The following is a 20,250-nucleotide window of genomic DNA, read 5'->3' as shown; positions in this document are numbered from 1 at the left end:
CCTGCTTCCAGTTCTGTGTCTCCTTCTCTCTCTGCCCCTCCCCCTCTATGCTTTGTCTCTCTCTGTATCGAAAATAAATAAAGCATTAAAAAAAAAAAAGAATATTGTAGTAAGAAAATGCTTTTAGGTTTTTTTTCTTTTTCTTTTTATTCTTTGGAAAGAGAAAATAGAACCTCATTGCCACCGGCTAGCCCAAGAGTTTTGGTCTGGTGACTTGGCATTGAGGATTTTGCATCTAACTCAAATGAATATTTTTAGAGATGAGAGTTAAGTGCATAGGCATTGGCAGGAGGGTAGGAATGATATTTGCAGTCAGAATACCCAGGTCAAGAGACAGCTCTGTTATTGATCATTGTCAAAACCTTGGCCAAGCAGTTTAATCTCTCTAAACTTTGGTTTTCTCTGTCAGGTAATCATATTACCTGCTTTGGCTACTTCACAGTTGGCTAGATTGAGGCTAGACTGAGATCATGTGGGTAAAGAGGCATTGTAAAATGAAAAGCATATGTAAGCAATTCGTTATTATTAACAAGCTGCTAATATTATCTGATTGCTTATAAATACAGGCTGTGGGTACTCATGGACTATCACTGGGTAAATAAAAACTTTGCTCCTGCTGGGTACAGATGTGTGCCTAATTGGACAAGAGAAGGAAAACAACATTTACCCAGCAACTATTATCATCCAGCCTTTTTCATATTTATGCCTACTACATATATATTAAAAATCTATATTAAAAACATATACAGTTGAGCTTTGAACAACATGGATCTAACTACATGGGTCCACTTATATGAAAATTTTTCTCAATAAATACAGTGCAGTTTGCTGTAAATGTATTTTCTCTTATGATTTTAACATTTTTTCTCTAGCTTTTCTATCAGAATACAGCACATAACACATATGACATACAGAATGTATGTCAGTCAACTGTTTATGTTATCCACGGGTTTCTGGCCAACAGTAGGCTATTGTTAGTTAACTTTTGTGAGAGTCCAAGTAACATGAGGCTTTTGGACTGTGCAGGGGTCAGTACCCCTACCCCTCACATTGTTTGGGTCAACTGTATTTCATTGAGTCATCTGAAAATCTGATTGATTAGCCTCATTTTCATATGAAGGAAATGGAGATATAGAGATATTTCATTTTACTTAGTAGTGGTCCCCAAACTCTGTTCCCTGAAATCCTAATTAGGAAAAATACTTCTTTAAAATTTTTTAATGTTTATTTATTTTTGAGAGAGAGAGAGAGAGAGCAAAGGGGCAGAGAGAGAGAGAGGGAGACACAGAATCTGAAGCAGGCTGGAACTCATGAACCGCGAGATCATGACCTGAGCTGAAGTCAGAAGCTTAACTGACCGAGCCACCCAGGAGCCCCAGAAATACTTCTTTACTAAAGTGTTCTGTGGTCCAAAGCTTTGAGAACCATTGCATTCTTTCCCCGCCTGCAGATTCATAGTGCATAATACCATACTGACAACCATGGGAAAAGTGTTATATAGTAAAGAAGACTATTATAGGAAAGGAACGTATTTACCTTTGGTGAATTCAGTGTTCTCCTAGCTCATTTGATCTGCAGAGCCTATTTTCCAGTTATACTTCTAAAAGGTGGGTAAAACGGGATTCCACAGAAAATATTTTCTCAAACACAGCTCTAAATTCATGAGTGGAGTTACTATGCAGTAAACCTGCAATCAGAATACAATTCTGTGCTCTTTAAAAGATATGCTCCCACATATACCTTAAACGGTAGGAAAATAAGAAGGGCAATTATAATTTTTTAATATCTACTAATTATATCAATATTATGGTATATATTTTTTCTCAGTCTTCATTATTTCTTAGTTATAATCATAGTACACTTTGGTTTTTGTCTTCTAATTTTTTATCATAGTAAAATATATATTGCATAAAATTTACCATTTTAAAACTATTTTTAAGTATACAGTTCAGTGGCATTAAGTACACATTGTTGTACAGTCATCACTAGTCTATCTCCAGCACATTTTCATTTTCCCAAACTGAAAGTTTCTACTGTCTCCTGAAGTTTTTTTACCTAACGTTTTATCATAAGCATTTTCCCATGTTGCCACTTGCTCCTGTTTTCATAACTTTCATTTCTAGTGGCTGTGAGATCTAGAAAATGCCCATGAATCTGCCTATTGTTGGACATTTACGTTTTCTCCACTTTTCCCTTTCAAAAATGACAAATATCTTTGTGTACATAACATTTTCCATATTTTGGATTACTTCCTTAGAATAGCTAGTAGATTGAGGAATAAGAACATTTTAGTGATTTTTAATGTATGTTGACTATTTTTATAAGTTATACCAGATTTATACTTCTATGGATTGATTGATATATTCATCCACTCTTTTAAATAAATGGAGATCTAAGAAGTTCCAAATACTTGCCAAATACTATGTGGAAGTTAAACATACTCTTCTCAGAGGATTTCAATCCACTCTGGCCAGGATTAGGCATTATGGCCAGCATTCGTGACAATTGACAAAAGAACTGATTTTGTCTAAAAGTTTTATTTTATACCTTTGACTTTTAGTGAGAAGTCGTTCTTGCTAGTTTGCTGATTCCTTTTGAAAATTTTCTCACCTTTGTTTCCCCTTACCCACTTTTCACTCACATTTGTTTGGTGACCAAATTTTGTTTCCTCATTTGTCAAGTGGGAGTAATAATTGTACCAAAGTCAAAGGATTGTTGTCTGACCTCAGTGAGACATTGTGTATCTTGTCAGTGCCTAGCACATTGTAAGCGCTCTGTAAATATTACTTGCTATTGTGATTACTTCCAGGATAGTTACAGTGAAATGAATCTTCTATCAGTTGACCCAAAGAAAACGCAAGGACTCCCCTCATCTCCCACACTGTATGTTAATTTTTTAAACAAGCATTTTGTGTGTTTAAACAAATCTACCAAGTCATGAACTTCCTTCATCTTTCTTTCAAGAACAGAAGACTAAATAGATGAATTAGAATATGGATGATGAGTTTTTGTTCGTTTTTTCCTGAGGCATATTCCTGCTAAATTTTACAAAGTTCTCCTTGGTTCTTCAAAAAGAAAAAGTATGTCTTTAAGTTTTTTGTTACCTAGGCTTTAGGAATGTTTCTCAGTCAAAGAAATAGGAACAGTGATGTGAGAGCAGTTATAGGTGAGTTGAAAAGTAACTTGTACTTTGCACCCTAAGGAAAATTGAATTTTATTGTGTTGAGTTGAATTGACAAGTGTTGGGCTAGTCAGTGTGCTAATGAGCCAGCCAGAAGACTCCAAATTCTGTTTAATGAAGCTTCTACTCTTAGCAAAATTTTAAAAAGTCATTTTCTTCCTGATATTATATGTGTATATATGTATACATATTTCCAGTTGTATCATAAACTTGGTCATTAATAGCATATATTTCATTTGTATAAAGGAGCGACATATGGCTCGGTAAATACATTATATTAATGCTAAATTAAATTTCACAATGTCTTATTTACAAAGGCTAAAGGTATCTGAATATCTGACAGATGTCAATCAATAGATTCTGTTGTTCTGAGAATTGTATATACACCATATTAAAATTCGTAATAAAATGTTTATTCAGTTGTGACTGCATCTATTTGCTTGATATTTTACAAAAATGAATAAAGTGTGCACTATACAGTCTTTTTGCAGAAGCAAGAAAGTGTGGCATATGGTGAAACCGCTTCAAGCTGTTGAAGAACTAGCAAACTGTAAAATACTTTACTGTCATAATATAGCATCATTTTCCTCCGGATGAAATCATCCGTTGCTGTTTTCATTGTCGGTGTAAAGTCCTTTTGTTAAATACTTATGTCTTAAGTACCTGTTAGATATTAAAAACAAAGCTGAAACCCTCTCCTACTGCAGCAGACCTATGGGAAAGGAAGGGATAATGAGCGCTGATGCAGTTCTTAGGTTCTTCCTAAGGGAAGAAGTGGAAAGAGGCCGGAAGGTTTCAGAACAACAAAGTCAGCGAAGCAGAGAGTAGATCCAAATATTCGGAAAATGACAAATAAACCAGAAGGAGACACGCCAGCTGCGCACACTGGAAAGTTACCTAACGTTTATTTGGTTCAAGTTTTATTTTTATATAATAAGGCACACTAAGTTTCCTGGGGTGTGTGTGTGCGTGTGTGTGTCTGTGAGTGTGTGTGTGCGCGCGCGGGTGTGTGTCTTATTTCTTATTACAAGAATAAGGGACAGGGAGTTTTCAACGCAGGTGGGTGTTTCCTTAGGGCGACTCTGCACTCCCGCTTCTTCCTATCGGCAACCACTCCGGCGGGACCTGCAGCGCGGGGACAGAAGCCCAGGACGCCCCGGTCCGGTCCTCTGTGGTCCGGCCACACTGCTTACCAAACACTCGCATCTCAAACTCCGATTTCTGGAAGAGGGCAGCCAGCGGCGCGGATCCCCTTTCCCGCCCGTTCCCCCGAGCGGCGGCGGGCGGCGAACAAAGGCGGCGAGAGGCGCGGGGCGCGCGGCCGGGGCTGGCGCGCGACTCTCCGGCAGGAGGCGGCGGCGCCGCGCCCGAGCCTGCATTCCTGCGAAGCTCCCGGAGCCCGCGGGGCGACGTCACCCCCGGCTCCGCCCCCGTCCCTCCCCGAGCAAAGTAACTCTTGACTAACAGGAGCAGCCTCCGCCGAGCATGGAGAGCTGCCGCCGCGGCCGGCCGGCGACGCGGGCGACGCTTGCGCCCCGGCGGTAGTTTGGGGACCGCGAAGGAGGAAAAAGTGCCGGCGGGCTGCCGTGGACTTCCCGCCTTCACCGCGCGAGGCCCGGCCGGCACCTCGGCCGTGGATTTCGCGGCGATCCCCCGGCAGCTCTTTGCAAAGCTGCTTGAAACTTCTCCCAAAGTCGACATGGATACGGCGGCGGCGGCGCTGCCTGTTTTTGTGCCGCTCTTGCTCCTCTCCCCTTGGTCTCCCCTGGGGTCGGCCCAAGGCCAGTTCTCCGCAGGTGAGTGGCTCCGGCGGTGGGGGTTCGAGCGGGCGGGGGGCTGGTGCGTCCGGAGTTCCGACGAACGCCCCGGACCCGGGGCTCGCAAGGGCTGGAGCCGGCTCCTCGCCGGGGCCGGGGGGCAAGGATTCGGGGAAAGCTTACACGGCCCGGGAGTCGGGGTTGGGGGCGGCCGTAGGGCAGAGGGAGAGATGTCCCCAGAGTTTGTGCTAGGTGGGACGCGGGGCACCGGGCTGGGCGGTACTTGGCGCAGGTAACTTTCATCTCCGCACCCCATTGTTCCTCTCGGAGGCTCGCTCCGGGCCGGGGCTGGCAGGGCTGTCCGGGAGCGTGGGGAGACCTTGCTTTTCTTGGGAGACTGCTAGCCTCTGCGTCCAGCGCACGCTCACCGCGCTGGGCGAGAGAGAAGGAAAAAGTAGTTACGACTCTAGGGACGGCTACTCTGTTGCTCGTGGTGCGGGCTTGTAGCTGTCTGCCTCGGGAGCGCTAAAAAAAAAATGTCCCCGGGAAGCCATTGTCAGAAACGTGGAGACTGGAAAGGACTGACCTCTGCGCGCTTTGCCAGGTGCTTTTTGTCCTGGGAATAACCTCCCTTGACTATTGTCTAACTACTTCCCCGTCCCTCCCCCAGTCCCTTTCTCCTCTCCCCGTGTGGGCTGCTCCCGGTTTTGCCCTGTAGGTTAGGGCACTGCGTGGAGTAGGTTCCGTGTGTGTGTGTGTGTGTGTGTGTGTGTGTGTGTGTGTGTGTGTGTGTGTGTGTGTGTGTTGGCGGAGGCTGTATGATGGTTTGAAATATGATTCTAAGGATCCACGCCGAGCCGTCCTGGGCAGCGAGGTCTGGGCGCCGAGCCGGGGAAGCGTGACCCCGGGCAGTGGCAGCCCGCTCCGCCGGCGGAGCGCCGCGAGGCTGGCGCGGGGACTCCCGGAGCCCGCCGGACTGATGGGGGCTATCGACGCCTGCCGCCGGCCGGGAGAGCCCAAGGGGAGGGATGTGGTGCGGTCTTGCAGGCTGACTCTTTGGGGTCTTGGCAAAGCCACTTAGAGAAGTCCGAGAACCCCCGTCTCTCCCAGCCCTGTACTCCGTCCCCTTCCAGTTTTGTCGTCTTTCCTTGGTTGCTTCTTTCGTTTTCTCCTCTGGGGGCTCTGAAGTTTCACCAGGTGGATGCTCGGGAGCGGGTTCCCGGGCGCTCGCCTGCTTCTCGCCGGTCCTGACAACTTTTCTGGCCAGTCCACCCGGCTCGGCTTGGCTGGCAGGCGCAAGTGCTGCCCTGGCTCGCGGTGCAGATGGAGACGCACGGGTGGCCGAGGGGTGATGGAGAAGACCGGGAAAGTGACAGCCGCGCTCTTGGCTGAGGCCGCCGGGACGCGGAGAACGAACGAACTTTGCACTTGTCTGGTTGTTGTGGCTGTGCTGTTTCCGGGAAACAAACTCAAGAGTGTTTTGATTCGGAGTGATGTTGATTTCCCTCCCGTCCCCTCTCCCCTACTGTGGAACTCTGTAAAAGGAGTTGGACAACAGATTGAGGTGGCAGCATGCCACCTGCACTAAGGCAGATTATGAAATGCAGTGTGTAGAGGGGAAGCTATGTGTGTGGGTGATACATGCAGTGCAACAGACCTATGCGCTGAGTGATCCGATGGCTTCATTTAATTCTTTCTGGAGTAAGCATTTCTACTGCGTGCATCTCTGACATATAATGCCGGTTGGTATTGGACCCGTGCTTGATGTAAGTCATTATATGCAGGCAAGTTAGAGTGGGTATTGATTTCTGCACAGTGTTGTCACTGCACTGAGAGCCTACGCTTCCAAAGGCATGTAGTTTGTTAATTGAAACTTTGAGTCCTACCAGTTGCATGATTAAACTTACATGTATTCAAGAGTTGCAACTATTAATGTCTCAACAGCTGATGGATAGATTTTCAGCAGTAAGGAAACTTTTATTTTTCTCTTTCCCAATGTTACTTACCCTTTACTAAATATTAAATTTCCTCCAACAGAATGTGTAGATGAGCTTTTCTGATCCCTGGAATTTAGATATCTCTACCACCCAGTTCTAAGTAATTTAACTAAATATTTTGCTGATTTTGCTTTAGTGACAAAGTAAAACATTTGACTCTATGTTTTACATTTGAAAAAGAGAATGTGCAGTCCTGATAAATGCAATTCTTGATGGACTGTACCTTAAATTTTTGCCATTCAGGATTTACATAGATGCCCAGAAATGAATGCTTTTTATTCCCCCTGCTTAAAGTCAGATTGTGAATATGCTTTTTTCTCCATGCACTAAAAGTTTGCTTAGTAAACATTTTAATGTTTTGGCTATTCTAAGCCATTTGGTATTCTGCTGTTCTCAGATTTTATGGTAGTCAGATTTGTTACAAATACGTAGATTCAGAGATTGGAGCTGTATTCTTTCTTGCTGTTTTTTTCCTTTATATTCTACTTTAATAATGAACATTTATTTCTTTTAAGGAGTTTCAATAAAATGTTTTAAAAGTCTAAAACACATATATGTTGAGAATTTTTAAATAACCTGTTAAGTACATCTTTTAAATCACATCCATTAAGGCCAATTTACCACTTTTAGATATGATCATGTGGTTCCTAATGTAGTAAGTTTCAAAAGCAAATTTTGAAAGACTAAGGATTGTTGGATATGTCCTATACTCATCCAGTGTGCTTTCTTTAAACCACAAATTTAAGATTTTTTTTAATCACTGTGACTTTTTTTCTTAGTTTTTGGAATTAAAGTATAAAAATGCTGCGTGGTAAGCCTCTTTAAAATTAGAACAGCCTATAAATATCAACTTATGTTACTTTACCTTAATCTTTCACTTAAAATGACACTAGTGGTATACCTGGGGAAACTGAGGCATAGAAGCACAAAGATGCCTTGACTTTGTTTCACTGGGTTGTGTCGCTGTTATCTCTTGATATTATAAGAGGAGAAAGTTTTCTCTACTGGGACTCAGATGACTGACAAAACCAGTCACAGATGAAATCACTTGGAAACTCAGCTTTCTCGTCTGTAAAATGGGGATAATAATACCTGTCCTAACCTTTCCACCTGTTTTTAATGAGGATGGTATGAAATTTATGTGAACCGACACTGTAAGCTGTAAAGCATCATGCAGTTTTCTGGGGTGTAGTCATCATACATTAAGGTGGGTAAGTACCTTGACTTTAGTCACCTTTGCTCCCTCCCACACTTGCAGAGTCGGTATGAGTGTCTTTGCCACATTGTGTGTGACAATTTAGGGGCACGTGTACGTGTTTCCCTCACCGGTCATTTACTCTAGTCATTATTAACATAAACATGATAGTTTGGATAGAGTATAATTTTATCAGCACAGTGAGAGAAATTATCCTTTTTTTTTTTTTTTTTTTTTTTGGCTTACTCCTTGTAAATTGCTACTTAAGCTATTCCTGGGGAAGAGTCATCATTATTAACATTTCTAGGATTCTACCAATAGAAGAACTACATTTTTAGTCCATTTGTTTAGCTGCTTGTTCAACTGTTGGTTGTTCAGCTTTTTCATCTCAATATGGAGAAAAAATATGCGCCGTTTTAGATGCAGTCTTATCAGTGACCTAGAGAGGGACTATTGTGTCTTTAGTATGATGTGAGCCTAGAAATGCAGCTCAAGATCCTCACTTGATCTGGGATATAGTTCCTGGCATGTCACACTGTAAGAGCGCACCCGCTTGGTCCCATAGGACCCTGCAACTCCTCTAAACAATGCCACTTTCCTGGTGTCTGACTCTTGGATGTCTCTGTATGTGGAGTTAATTTCTTTTGTACTTACTACCTACTGGGAAAATACATCAGAAACAGCTTGTTTCAAGGGTCGCTTGTTGATGTTCTAGTTTTGATTGATCAGAATCTCTCAGTCCCTCAATTCATGGAAACTTTAAATTTAGACACTAGTAATGATACGTAACTGGCCATTTCCAGGACTGATTTTTCTCTTGCTGTTCTCCATATATCTGACTCTGCTGATTTTCCTAGATTGCAAGATGTCATTCTGTGTCTGGCCTACCCAGACGGGAAGAGGCAGGTCTGGCTGCTATTTGGGCTTTGGCATGCATTCTGCTGACAGCTCTTCTCTTTGTATTCATAAATGCGAATTTGAAAACTAAATCAACCCCTCTGCCACTCTGCCCCTCTCCCACCCTCCTTCCCACTCCTCTTCAGCAACAACAAAACCCACATGCACACACACAAAATCACAGCCTTTTTGTTCTCCCAGAACATCTTTTGGTGCCGGACATGTTCTTAAAAACTGGAAATATGACTCAACCAGTATCCAGAGCAAATGCCAATTTCCCCACCATCTCACATGTCTACCAGGGACGGTTTACAACACATATTTGTTGCCTTTAAAAGACATTTAATTCATGCGATATGGTCCTCCAGAGAGAAACTGTGTGGTTGCCTACTAATACTTTTGAAGTGTGGTGATGTAGGTCTGCTCAAGGTGGTATTAAAGACAGTTAAATCATGCTAAATATGGATGCACTTCTCAGAGGCATGGAAAATGCTGTCCCCATCTGCCCTGTGCTGTTCCCATTTCCTCTACTTGCTCTTCATGGAGAGCAGGAAGAGGGCTCCTGCATGATTCAGAGCAGGAAACATCAAGAGAGTTTACAGATTGTTCTTAGAGACAAAACAAAGAACACAAGGAGTGTGTGTGAGTGTGTGTGTGTGTGTGTGTGTGTGTGTGTGTGTTTGATCTTTTATTTAATTTTCTAAAGAGGAGAGAAAAAAACACCTCGTTTTGATTTGTTTATTGGAATCAGCCTTTGCCTTTGTCCAAACACATTCATTTCTTATTCTGTGGATGTAAAAATTTCCCTCTGTGTATTCCTCTCAGACTTTACCCTTTGATCATATGTATTTGTTTTGTGTTCCTTTATCAAGTGGTATTTCTCTTTGCCTAAAAAGGTTATAATTGCTTTTGAGCATGACTTGTTTTTTCACCAAAACTCCTGTTTGTCGTAGTTACTGAACAATGATATCTTACCAGTTCACGATGTGTTAAACTGGTATTTGACACCAAGGTAGGTAAGTCTGTCCATCAGGATACTTTTGATTGTAATTGAAGCCAGAAATAAACTTGTATGTACATCCATGAAATGATATTTTATGCATTTTGTTTTTTCATGAAATGATATTTTAATGTCACAGAGTTTGTGCTTATATATTTCTGAATGGAAGAGAGACTTTAAGTTCCTTTTCATAAATGGGGATAGAACACACTTGAGGACCTTATTGTCTGTTATTTAGACATAAGTGAGAGAAGTTACATACAACTATGCTATGGAAAATGAAGAAAATATGTTTGAATATTTGATGTCAGTGAGAATTCTGAAAGTAGTTTACAAACCTCAAACTCCATCTTAGTAGAAATGCATTTTTATGAACAGTGTTCTTAAAGAAACTTAGTTCCACATTAAAGTTTTTATTAGTTGCATGAAGATTCTGTTGTGAGAAGTGTGTTTATTTTCCTGAAGAATTCTTATGGAAATTCTTTTTGGAGTTTTAGTAATAAAAACTTGAACAAGGGCATCTGGGTGGCTCAGTCAGTTATGTGTCAAACTTTGGCTCAGGTCATGATCTCAAGGTTCGTGACTTTGAGACTTGCATCAGGCTCTGTGCTGACAGCTCAGAGCCTGCAGCCTGCTTTGAATTCTGTGTCTCCCTCTCTCTCTGCTCCTCCCGTACTTGGGCTCTGTCTCTGTCTGTCTCTCAAAAATAAATAAACATTAAAAGAAAACTTGGACAGACATAATTCAGCTTAGTTTTGTGAGGTCTTGCAGAGTGGAGGCTCTGGGAAAACTCGGCCTGGGATGTGAGACCGTATTGATCCAGTTGGGGAGCACTGCCATGCCACCCCTTAACCCGGCTTTGAGTTTTTGTCTTGCTCTGTGTGTTGGTAATCCATAAAAATTACAAGTGGCTTATTTTGTCACTTTCAATTGTTTTCGGAGCAAATTAAGTAGTCCTGAGTGAAATAATCCCTGTTTCCACTTTATACGCATGTAGAGCTCTGTTAATAAAAATGATGAACAAGGCAGTGCTGGCTGAATGTTTCTACAGGTGGTCATTCTAGGAATTAATTTTGTAAGAGGAGCTCAGAATTAGGGCCAAATAAAAGAGTCTAGGCGACTGTTTACATTAATTGGGAAAGCTGAAAGATAAAACTATGTATTTTGTGTATGTGACACACACACACACACACACACACGCGCACACGCACACACATCTTAATGATAGAACTTCATTGTCCAAAGGTTCAGGTGAGAAGGAAGCTAATGACATCTACAGGTGGAATCAAACTCCTGTACTTCTATTTTGGAAAGAGCATTGCAAATAGATCATAATTTTGCCTATTTCATATATGAAAAAGTGAAATGGACAAATGAACTATGGAGTATATAATATACTGTGCTATACTTTTAATGAGGAAATAATAAATCTTTTTCCAGATTAGTGTCTATTTATATAAACCCTCCCCCAGTGCAGCCTGTTCTTTAACCAGCTGCTTTTAGGCTGATTCTCCAAACCCTGTCCAGGGCAGCAGCTGACCAGCTACAGCAAGTCCCCTAATCCTTGTGGGGGGTTGGGGTGACCACGCAGCTGCTTAAGTGGCTCCTTGATATGATTCGCCTTAGGTCATTCAGCAAATTCAAGAGTAGATAGAAAGTCCTTTCTGGTGCCCTCACCTCCTACCCCGGGTCTGAGGTCTGACTGCTTCATGGTCATTGGATTTATCAGCTCCAAGGTGCCCTAGAATTTTGCTGCTTGAATTGTGGTCCAGGGACCAGCAACATCAGCCTTGGGAACTTGTGATGATCTTGGGGTCACTTATTAGAGCCTTCCGCAGAACAACTGACTCAGAATCTGCATTTTAATGAAACCCCCAGGTGATTTGCTCAAACGTTGAATTTTGAGAAAGACTGCTCTAGACAAAGAAAGCTCCACTTGAAAAGATTTGTCACATGCGCTTTCCTGTAGAATCGCAAGAGTATTGTGAGGGGATTAATTACACTGTGAAACACATTTCCCTATTTCCCTGGAATTATATTTCTGATCAGTATTTACTTAATTATAATTTAACGCCCCAGACACATCAAAACAGCAGTACTATTCACTTTTTAAAAGGAATACTCAGACAGTTTTGAAAGAAATATTTTCATAAGATAATAAAAATAAGGCTCAATAGTTTTGGCTATGAACATGCTGTGTGAGAATATTTAAAGGTAAGGATATTATTGAGGAACCAAACATGATACATGCCAATAATTTTTATTTAGCACATTGATATGTTGACACAGGAAATGATATTCGGTCTGATATTACTAGTAGCAGCAGTTTCTTGTTTTATATTTATCTTTTGCTTCTAAGTGTAATTTAAGGATCTGTGTAATAAGGAGCTCATTAATAGGACAGTCAAATGTAATGAATGAGAGTTAGATAGAATGCATTAACTATCACTGGTGTTCTTTTTACTATTTTTTGTGCTCATATTTAAGAACAGACTCTCGTCAGTTTTCTCAAGAGAAAAATTATGATGTAATAGACAGTGTATAGTATTCGTGTCAAAACACAATTTTACTTGCATTTTATAGCTTCCTTCAGTATTCTTTTAGAAAATGAATTTTCCCAGAAGACCTAATTGCCATCTTATTAATGAGCCTGTAAGTGTGTTTTGTTATCCATTTGCTATTCTAAACGTGTCTACTTTGGCTGGCTGTTTCAACAGTGAAGTCTCTGATTAAATCACAACTGCTATATTTGTTTTTGCCATTCACAAGCATTTAGAGAATACTGGCATAATGACATGGTGATGGCAGAGACTAATGAAAATCAGGAAATATAGATTAATGTTAGCCCATAACGGTTGTGTTATGATATCCGGAGCTGGAGTTTGGGGCAATACACAGCAGAATTCTCTGCATGTTTGCTACTGTAGATGAAAGTCTCTTAACCTGTGTTGTTCGAAATACAAAGAATATGGTTGCTGGAGTGATAAACTACAAATCAATGATTCCCACATTTACTTATTCTAGACACTGGTGTTTAAAGGAAGAGGCTTAATTGCAGATAGATCAGTGCTAGAGTGCAGCTTCGCAATGGAGAGAAACTCTGAAAGGCACTTCCATACACTTTAAAGAGCTTTAGAGTCTGAAGAATTTGACTTGTTATATGTCTAATTTTACTGCAAATTCTAGAGCTTTCCTTTTGCACTACTTCCCCTTTTATCCTTGTCAGCAGTAATTAGGTTACTTTATCCTCTCACACATTGGAGAAGAGCTCTTGCCAAAACAATAGGAGCTGCCCTGTACCAAGTGCCTGCAACCTGCCAGACAGGCCTTATGATCCATGTTTCCCATGGATATAAATCCTCGTGATAATCCTTTTGAAGACTGGAATCATCTCCCCTTTGTGAGCCGAGGGCTAGAGAGGTTAAGTCGTAGCTTGCCTCTGGTGCATGAGGAATGCGTAGAACCAAAATTCATCCATTGAATATTAACATGTATGTCGCAGTTAAACATTGTTTCGGTTGCTTGTTGGCAGAATATGCAGTCAAGACTGGTTACAACAAGAGGAATTTATTTTCTCTCCTGATGATTCACCTGATGCATGACATAGAGGTCACATAATTCCACCGGGATATGATCCCTTTCTGTCTGGTCAGCTTAGCTCTAGGGCTTCATTGTTAGACTCCATTTAGAGGCATGGTAGCTTTGGCAGCTCCCATTCCCCAAGATTGTAGGAAAATGTGTGCTTTATGTGGTGGTTGCCCCTGCAACGGCCCTGATGTTCACTCTGGTCAGATTCAATAATCATGTGTCCGACCCTGTAACCAGCTGGCACTGACTGACTTAGTCCGCTAGGATCCTGGGTAGAGCTCTAGCTCCCCCCCCCCCCCCCCCCCGCCCCGAGGTCACATGGATCAGTGGGGGCACTGTGGATCAAACTATCACTTATCAACTTATCAACAGATAGGTTCTGGAAAGACAACCAAACTACGGTGTGGTTGCTCAAGATAGAACTAAATACAGCATGAGAAGTAAAAGTAAAGAAAGAGTGGTATACCTGTATGTGTATTTATAATCTTTTGAGGGAAAAGAAAGTATATGGCAAGGAAAAGACAGTTGCAGCATATGGTTCCTAGCCATGGACCATTAATGGTAACATCAAGAAGACATGGTGGCCTGGCCTTACTAGTATCTAAGGGGAAGTGGGTAGGGGAGGAAGAGATGATAGAGGCGTTTTGCACATGGCAGTTTTGTGTGCATTGCAGATCAGCAGTTCATAATTTTGGAAGTGTTTCTTTTCCGGTTTTCAAGGTCTGATTTAAAGAACGGGGTTTATTATTTTCATTATTTTATTGTCTTTGCCTCATGATTGAATAAGTCCAATAATAAAAATTAACAGAATTTTAGGTGCTGAAAGGGACCTTAGAAGTTAATGTCCCTTTGGGGCACCTGGGTGGCTCAGTAGGTTAAGCATCTCATGATCTCCTGGTCTGTGGGTTCGAGCCCTGCATCAGGCTCTGTGCTGACAGCTCAGAGCCTGGATCCTGCATTGGATTCTGTGCCCCCCTCCTTGCCCCTCCTCCACTCATGCTCTATCTTGCTCTGTCTCTCAAAAAAAGAAGGTTTTTTATGGCATATCTGGTCCAAAGTCATACAGCTTGGAAGAACATAGCTCAAATTCAAGATTTTTATTTTTTAAATCACTATTTTCACCAACTATATACATTGTTTTGCTTAATGGTAATTTACATAGGTAGTTATTGTTTATTTTGTTTAATTATTTTGGTTTCTATTTTGAAGTTCTGAAACAATGTTTCGAAAAGCAAACCTGACTTAAGGATTGGCTTTCATTAAAATTCTAATCCAGGGATGCCTGGGTGGCTCAGTGGGTTGCGTGTCTGACTCTCCTTTTTTAATGTTTATTTATTTATTCTGAGAGAGAGAGAGAGAGAGAGAGAGAGAGGGAGAGAATGAAGCATGAGTGGAAGCAGGCAGAAAGGGAAAGAGAATCCTAGGGAGGCTCTGCACTGTCAGCACAGAGCCCTTTGTGGGGCTCAATCTCACATCATGACTTGAGTCAATATCAAGAGTTGGCAGCTTAACGGATTAGTGTCCAACTCTTGATTTCAGCTGAGATCAGGATCTTAGGGCTCTGGGATCAAGCCCCACATCAGACTCCACCTGAGAGTGGAGTCGGCCTGGGATTCTCTCTCCCTCTCCTTCTCCCCTTCTCCCTCACTCATGTGCTCCAGCTCTCTGTCTCTCTCAAAACAAAACCTTAAGAAAATTTGAAATTAAAAAATGTTAGAATCCAGATATGAGGTGCTAATAATTAATATGTCTGTGGATAAAAGAGACCGTTTTAAGAAACTGCTTGGTTTTCATATCCTACAGACGTACATGATTAGGTGTTTGCATGCACGCATTTGTTTATTTTAAACGGAAGTCAAGGGATAAGCCAAGCTGTAATAAATGGTGCTAACTGACCCAGAGAAGCTGAACCTAGAAACTCTTCACTTTGGAAATTGGTGTCTGACTTTACAAAGCGTATCTGAACAACATGGGCTATTCGGAAGAGTTGCTCTAAGAAATATCTTGAGGTGCAGAATACTGAGTGACATGCGGGGGAGTAGCTGTTTGCCCAGCCCCCTCCCGCACCCCCTCCACCGATTTATAAGGAGAGCTTTACGGGGCCTGTGGTAGCCACACACTTGTGCTGGTGGCCGAAAGCTGGCTGCGCCTGAGGACCAGGGCCTCAAACGTGGTGGTGCCAGTTTAGACCAGAGTCTCATCCGCAGGAACTTCTCTGGCCGCTAGGGCCCTTCTCCAGCCAGAGCAGCTGGCCTGGCAACCTAGGGGTGAGGACAGTCGTTGTGGAAGAAGGTTTATTGACCGGCGCATGCTTCTTTCTATCCCTGGAGGTTTCCTTCAGCACATCTTTGTCTGTTATCTTAAAAGAGTTACCGAATTACTTGTTTTCTTCCCTATGTATTGCCTGCTTTCTCCATGACTCTTTTTTATATCTGTATTTATCTCCTTATCAGGTTGTGAATCTTGAATAAGGTTTATAATAATTTGCCTAACAACCTGGCCGGTTGAGTCGGAGTGCTCTCTATTATTGACCCATTTTTGCCCCTTTCTCTAAACTGAGATTTAAATACTTAAGTAATATGTGACATCAGGAGGTTGGCAGCAATCTGCTTCAGAGAGAGAAAGAGGTTTCTTTGAAGATCTATATGAGTCCATTTTTTAAAGTTTATTTTGGGAGAGACAGAGACAGTGCAAGTGGGGGACAGGCAGAGAGAGAGAGAGACAGAGACAGAGACAGAGAATCCCAAGCAGGCTCCAGACTCTGAGCTGTCAGCACAGAGGTCAATGTAGGGCTTGAACTCAAGAAACTCTGAGAGCATGCTTAACAGACTGAGCCACCCCAACACCCCTGTGAGTCCATTTAGTGCGTCGTGCATTGGGCTTGCTATGACTGTGCTGGTCTTAGTTTTGTTACTTTCTAGCTCTGAGATTTGGAGGTAATTCTTTTCCCCTTAATCCTTAATTTTCTCATTAAAAGGGAGTATTACAATGAAGAGTGATGGTAACATCTTCTTTACTTACTCAGTAAAGCAATTGTGAAAGTCAAATTAGGGGTGCCTGGGTGGCTCAGTCAGTGAAGCATCCGACTTTGGCTCAGGTCATGATCTCAAGGCTCTTGGGTTTGAGCCCTGTGTGGGGCTCTGTGCTGACAGCTCAGAGCCTGGAGCCTGCTTCAGATTCTGTGTCTCCCTCTCTCTCTGCCCCTCCCCTGCCTACACTCTGTCTCTCTCAAAAATCGATAAACATTAAAAAAAGAAGAAGGGTACAATTAATAATAGATGTGAAAGTACTTTTTAATTGTAAACTACCATAAAATATAATTTATTTTTGTTGGGAATATACATTTTGATAATAAATTATTGTTGTTGAAAGCAAAAATAATATGCTGAACAATGGAAATGAAACCATTAGATGCTTTGCATATTTGCAGTTTTACATTGTATATCTGAATGCATATCTAAGCTTTGGGGAAAGTGGTATGATAAAAAAGTCAGTACAGTTATTGTGAACAGTGAGTAAATTTTGTATCATGAATTATAAAATGTAGCCCCCAGATTCATTTTCACCTATATATTTATTTTCTCTCTATATAAATAAACTCTACTCTGTAATGCTGCCTAAAAATATTTGTGTTTTCTCCAGATATATCAGTAAGAACTGCATGATTATGAAACACTTTTACTGAGAAAATTAAAAAATATTTTTAAAATTTTTAAAATTTATTTATTTTTGAGAGACAGAGAGAGACAGTGTGAGCAGGGGAGGGTCAAAGAGAGAGGGAGACACAGAATCTGAAGACAGGCTCCAGGCTCTGAGCTGTCAGCACAGAGCCCGATGCAGGGCTCGAACACACAAACCATGAAATCATGACCTGAGCCCAAGTCGTATGCTTAACTGACTGAGCCATCCAGGTGCCCCCGCCTCAATTTTTTTAATGTTTATTTTTGAGAGAGAGAGACAGAGACAGAGACAGAGTGCAAGCAGGAGAGGGGCAGAGAGAGAGGGAGACACAGAATCTGAAGCAGGTTTCAGGTTCTGAGCTGTCAGCACAGAGCCCAACACAGGGGCTTGAACTCACAAACCAGGAGTTCATGACCTGAACTACGAGATCATGACCTAAGCATCTGAGATACCCAAATGCCCCACTGTTCCCCCAAAAAATTTAAGCAAATGTTTTAAGGCCTGCAATCCTATATAACAAGTTGAATGTATGGTATGGCTTTTCCTTTGAGTATTTTCATGAAGAAACAGAAAATACTCTCGTTATCTGAATTGGTGTGCCTACCTGGCCAGCGGGTGATTCTGAGAGGTTTGTATGTCTTTATTTATTCTTCCACTCCACATATCAGTGAACATCTGCTAAGTGTCCGTGCTGTGTCAGGTCTTGGATATGCCTGCAAACAAGCCAGGCTTTGTCCTTGCCCTTTGGGAGCAGATGTGACTTTTATGATTATTAAAGGAATGGTTAAAGATTACTTTTGCAGAGCTTCACATCTAGTGATTCATGGGTAAAGCCTGGGGCTATTTAGTAACTGACCGTACCCCTGCCTGTGGCTTGCCAAATCTGAGTGCAGCCTGTCTCTTACAATTTGCTGGTCCACTCTAGAAGCTGCCTGGGAGAGTCCAGTGTGTCAGCAATCTTTCCATGTCCTTGAGTCTACACGCAAAAAGCTAGAAGCCTACCAAGAGAGAATTATGCAAAAATTTGCTGCAATGATCATAAAATTCCATCATGTGGAATTTCCCAAAAGTTGAGTAATCGGAAGTGTAAGCAAGTGTAAACAGGTTGAGCAGAGGAGCCAGCACAGTTGTTTTTCCAGAGGCTCACCGTCACTTAGGCTCCCTCTGGGAACAGGAGCCGGAAGATTGGGGGGCAGCCTCCTGGAGGTTGTATGTAAATGTGCATTCACAGTGTGAAGATTCCGATACACAGGTCCTAGTTGTTTGCGGATTCATAGTTACTGTGACCTACAGCTTTTTATTGACTGCCTCCGTTGTCTCTGATCAGCCTCCTCTCTGCTGAGGCTTCAGTGAAGCCCCTTATCCTAAGTAGAGGGCAGCCCCTAGGAAGAGAGGCCAGAGCCTGGCCAAGAGTCCTGGCAGCCAAGAGTGACAGCGGGCTAGATAATCCCCAGACTGTCCCAGCACCTGCTTCCCAGAAGCAGCAAATTCAATTCCGGTGCTTTAGTCTTTCATTTTGGAGGGGGCGACAGTATTGTCATTTAAATACACCTACTGCCCTACAGGAAATGGGGATTTTGAACCTCTGTCTTAAAGGAGGCCGGGAAAAAAAAACTTACAGTGTGAGAATTAAGGAGAGAAGTAAATATGGAGATCTGTACATTTTCTAAGAAAAAAAAATCCCCAAATTCCATAGACATTCATTTCGGAAATTAAAATTTAGAAAACTTACATTATTTTTACTTTTTGAGACTTTACTTTTTTAAAGTAATCTCTACATTTAACATGGGACTCATACTCACCTCCCCCAAGGTCAAGAGTCCCGTGCTCCACTGTCTGAACCAGCTAGGTGCCCCCCAGTTTAGAAACCTTAATTTAGTTGAGTCACTAACATTTGTGGCCATTTTATATTTGAGCAAGGGACCCTGAAACGCTGATCCCCAGTCATAAAAAATATAGCATAATGTTTAAGATCACAGACTTTGGAACCTGATTGTGCTTGAGTATGAATACTGGTTCCAGTGTTTTCCTGCTACGGGACCTAACCATTTCCTTCAGGTTTCCACACCGTATCTACGAAATAGGGTAATATAAGTACCTACCTCTCCTGGATTTTTTTAAAATGTTGAGCTAAAGTGCTTCAAAGAGGGTCTGACACATTAGTAAAATTCAACTCTTTAGCGTTTGTTATCATGTCCTTATGTTTGGACTAAATGAACCCGAGTTTGCATAATATCCTATCCCAAACTGATGTCTTTAAAAATCTGACTCCCATATCTTTTGCTTTAAAATAAAACCAGCAAAGAGTGGATGTCTGAAATAACTCAATATGCTGATTAACAAAGACCACAGCAAACATTATAAGGAACATTATAACCCCCCAAAACTACATGTGTAGAGTGAGAGTACCAGAAGCAGTACATTTTTAGGTGTAAATACCTCAGACATCTTTAGAAAAGGCATTTAACATTTCTTCACCGGGTTGGCGAAGGTGGGAAATTTGGGGCACTCATCAAACTGCTTCCTGCCTGGACAGATTTAATCACAGATAAAATACAAAACTTTAATTTAGGAATAAGATTTTAAAATGGGCATTGACCAGAAAGTTGAGGAGTGCAATCTCTATCAGAGATGTCCATTCCAGTGACACTATTGTCCAATCTAGAAGGCGTATTCACATTTAGGAATGAGATAATAATTTGCAGAAGATAAAGAGATACCTCTCTAGTTCCTAAAGTATATTGCTTCTCTGAAGGTTGCAGAACGAGAAAAGGGTATCTGCCTTGTGCCATTTGAATTTGACACATGCTGAGAAAATGAATTACTGGCATTTAGAACTTCTATTTCCCTATGAATTCTAGATGACCGTTTTGTTTTCCTTTTGAAGGTTGCTGTTGATATTTAATCTTCCTTAGCTCAGGTAGTTTCAAATCCATTTAATCCCCAAGACTTTT

The 20,250-nt window shown here is 41.8% G+C and overlaps 1 protein-coding gene across 10 annotated transcripts in view; it reads left to right on the top strand.

Moving 5' to 3' along the window:
• The first annotated feature begins 4,654 nt into the window (after nt 1–4,654).
• Nucleotides 4,655–20,250, top strand: part of PTPRK (protein tyrosine phosphatase receptor type K) — a 549,193-nt gene continuing 533,597 nt past the window's right edge. For all 10 annotated transcript variants that reach the window (XM_029943969.1, XM_029943962.1, XM_029943968.1 and 7 more), the window contains exon 1: nt 4,655–4,977. In XM_029943969.1, coding sequence (XP_029799829.1) covers nt 4,881–4,977 — 97 coding nt within the window. In that variant the 5' untranslated portion in view covers nt 4,655–4,880. The remainder of the gene's footprint in view (nt 4,978–20,250) is intronic.

The sequence above is a fragment of the Suricata suricatta genome, chromosome 7, assembly GCF_006229205.1.
Source record: "Suricata suricatta isolate VVHF042 chromosome 7, meerkat_22Aug2017_6uvM2_HiC, whole genome shotgun sequence".
Lineage (NCBI taxonomy): Eukaryota > Metazoa > Chordata > Mammalia > Carnivora > Herpestidae > Suricata > Suricata suricatta.
Note: the sequence above shows the minus strand (reverse complement) of the source record. Positions and strands in the feature narration are given on the sequence as shown.